This window comes from Eurytemora carolleeae, unplaced genomic scaffold (genome assembly GCF_000591075.1).
Source record: "Eurytemora carolleeae unplaced genomic scaffold, Eaff_2.0 scaffold1240, whole genome shotgun sequence".
NCBI classification, from domain to species: Eukaryota; Metazoa; Arthropoda; class Copepoda; order Calanoida; family Temoridae; genus Eurytemora; species Eurytemora carolleeae.
Window position 1 is genome coordinate 100,276 of NW_019397182.1, and position 2,492 is coordinate 102,767.

Sequence of the window (2,492 nt, forward strand, 5' to 3'; positions counted from 1 at the left end):
TAAACACATTTTTATCAAATTCTTGAATATACAATAACTATTTTACAAGAGATATCTGTTTTGTTCAGTGTACCAAATTTGTTTTAAGTTACTACCTTTAATTTTGATCGACGGGTAAGTTATAACTTTAAAAAGTCAAATGAGCATAAGACACAGGCACAGCAACATGTATGGTGTAAACAGACCCATTTCACTTAATCAGGGATTTAATAATTTACTAGTAAAGCCATTAAATACACTTCAGTATTTCTTTAATGTCGTCTTCCTATTCTACAGTTTTCGTTTAGTTGAATGGGTTGACTTTTATTGTGAAAATTTAAGGCAAAGCTGAGTTTCCAAGAAAAGCTATTTTTTGAATAAGAAAGCCCTTAATGCCTCTACAACAGTTCTTTATTTTTAAATATTGAATGTTTCGTTGATTTAAGTGTTTACACAAGATGATTCATAAATATTTAGAAAAAATTTCTCTGTCGGTTGCTTAAAGAGACAGTGAGCGAAATTGCATGCTAAGATTGCAATTTCCGATTTAGAACCGTGCCCTTAAAAGCTTTGACTGAACAAGTATAGATTAGATATCAATGTTAAAATTTTTTAACTGATAATTTTTAAATGTGGTTTCTACACAGGAGTGACTTTCTACTATACTCCTGGGAATTATCAGAATTAAACACGTTAAGACCTAGAAAACCAAAAAACTTGCACATTTCTGATCAGATAAAGTTTTGAAGGATACCATTGTGAATCCGGCATTGCCATCTGTGCATGGAATGTCTCTAGAAATTACGCTTACAGTCCCTCTTAACTCCGTTCAACATAATCATTGATGAATAGTAATCTGATCTCTGCTCTCTCATTATCTTTCTATCCTTACTTTCATCTTTCTCTTAATCTCCCTATTTAGAGCTCTATACAGCTCTATCCATCTATTCTATACCTCCAGTATAACTATAAGCTACAGTTAAGCAACAGTCCTGAAACACTGCATAGCTAGCTGCCTGTATAATGTATTGTGTGAACTGTAGTGTACTCAGGTCTATGCCCTGTGGTTGAAGTAAATAGTAAATGAATTAGTTTTGGTTCAAACATTTCCTTTAGTCACTCATAGTCATGTATTGGGGCTGGCATGACGTAAATCAAAATTTTAAACTCGAAAAAATGTGAACGTAATTTATTTCTTCTTATCTTTTATCAGTTGTATTGTTACTTCTCATTATTTGATACTGAATGTAAATCCATATACAAACAAAACATGGCCATGTGGAAAACACTGATTACATAAATTGGAGCTGAGAAATCATTTCAACTTATCAGTATAAAGCTGAGCTTCCTCTGCATCAGTTGGTGTAACTGAGAAGCCAATATCAACCTATTGTAGTGATAAGATAAAATAAACTGTATTTATAAGTTATTAGACGATTAGTAAATATCCTGGTCAAAATGAATCTGTCCAAGTTCACCAGAGAAATATTACCGTTTAATCAGGCCTATGATGAGTTTCACATGAGTCAGGCACTTCGGCTTGGAGTGGGAGGCTTCGGCAAGGTTTATCTGATTACATCTAAAAAAGGCGGGGAAAAATGGGCCGCTAAATACCAAAAACAACCAAGTGAAAAGCTTAAACACATGGTTCGACAGGAAGCTATGAAAATCAGGTAACATTTGGGGCACTTCATTTTTATCGAATGTACTTTGAATTTTATTATTTACACACATAAATGCTAAAATTCGCATAATGAAAAGACTAGGCAACAGCTTTTGTGTAAAAAACCGTGCGCCTTGAACGCTCTAGTTGGTTTGAAAAAAAGTCACAAAATTTAGAAGCGCAATCCTCGCCAAAAACTTACTTTCTCAAGAAATTTGTTGTTATGTATGTGTATAAAGTTTTGGGTCTGTTTGCATAATTAAAGTAAAAAACAGATTGCAATAGTTAGAATACTATTTTTTCGCCTGGTCGATCATGGGTTTCTTAACAACATAAAATTTCACTCTGTGAGTCTGCGGACTGTAGTACAAAAAAACTATGTAAAATAAAATCGGACAATTTGTAATTAAAAATATTTGACATTTTTCATCCTATCCTTTAAAATGATAAAACAAATTTAAATAAAAAATGAATTTCAAACCATATTATTAATTTCCATCCATTTTTCCTTTTCTAATTAATAACTGAATTCTAATGTTGTTCGCTTGAGTTCTAAACCAAGACGTCATATCTTTTACTTTATTATCTTTGCTTTCATGTGTTGACTCATGCCTTGTGTCGTGCATGGAGAGCCTACCCTCATATGTGTTTTAATCATTTTAACACAATTTTAATTTTAATTGAAAATTATAAATTTACATAAATAAATGTGCATTAAGGGGGAAACCGCAAATAATTGTTTTTTCAGTGCAAAATACTTTTATAGATATCGGTAAGTGTCAAAACAATGATTTTGGTGTCAAAATTTGTGTAGAAATTTGGCAAACACTGAGTGGAATGGTTCTCCGTG

General features: G+C 32.3%; 1 protein-coding gene across 1 annotated transcript; it reads left to right on the forward strand.

The window, feature by feature from the left end:
• Positions 1-281: 281 nt before the first annotated feature.
• Positions 282-1,652, forward strand: LOC111712574 (aurora kinase; the record flags this gene model as incomplete). Its single annotated transcript, XM_023487227.1, is given in 1 exon segment — positions 282-1,652. A coding segment is annotated over 1 exon segment (215 nt), but the record flags the coding sequence as incomplete, so codon positions are not given.
• Positions 1,653-2,492: the final 840 nt, after the last annotated feature.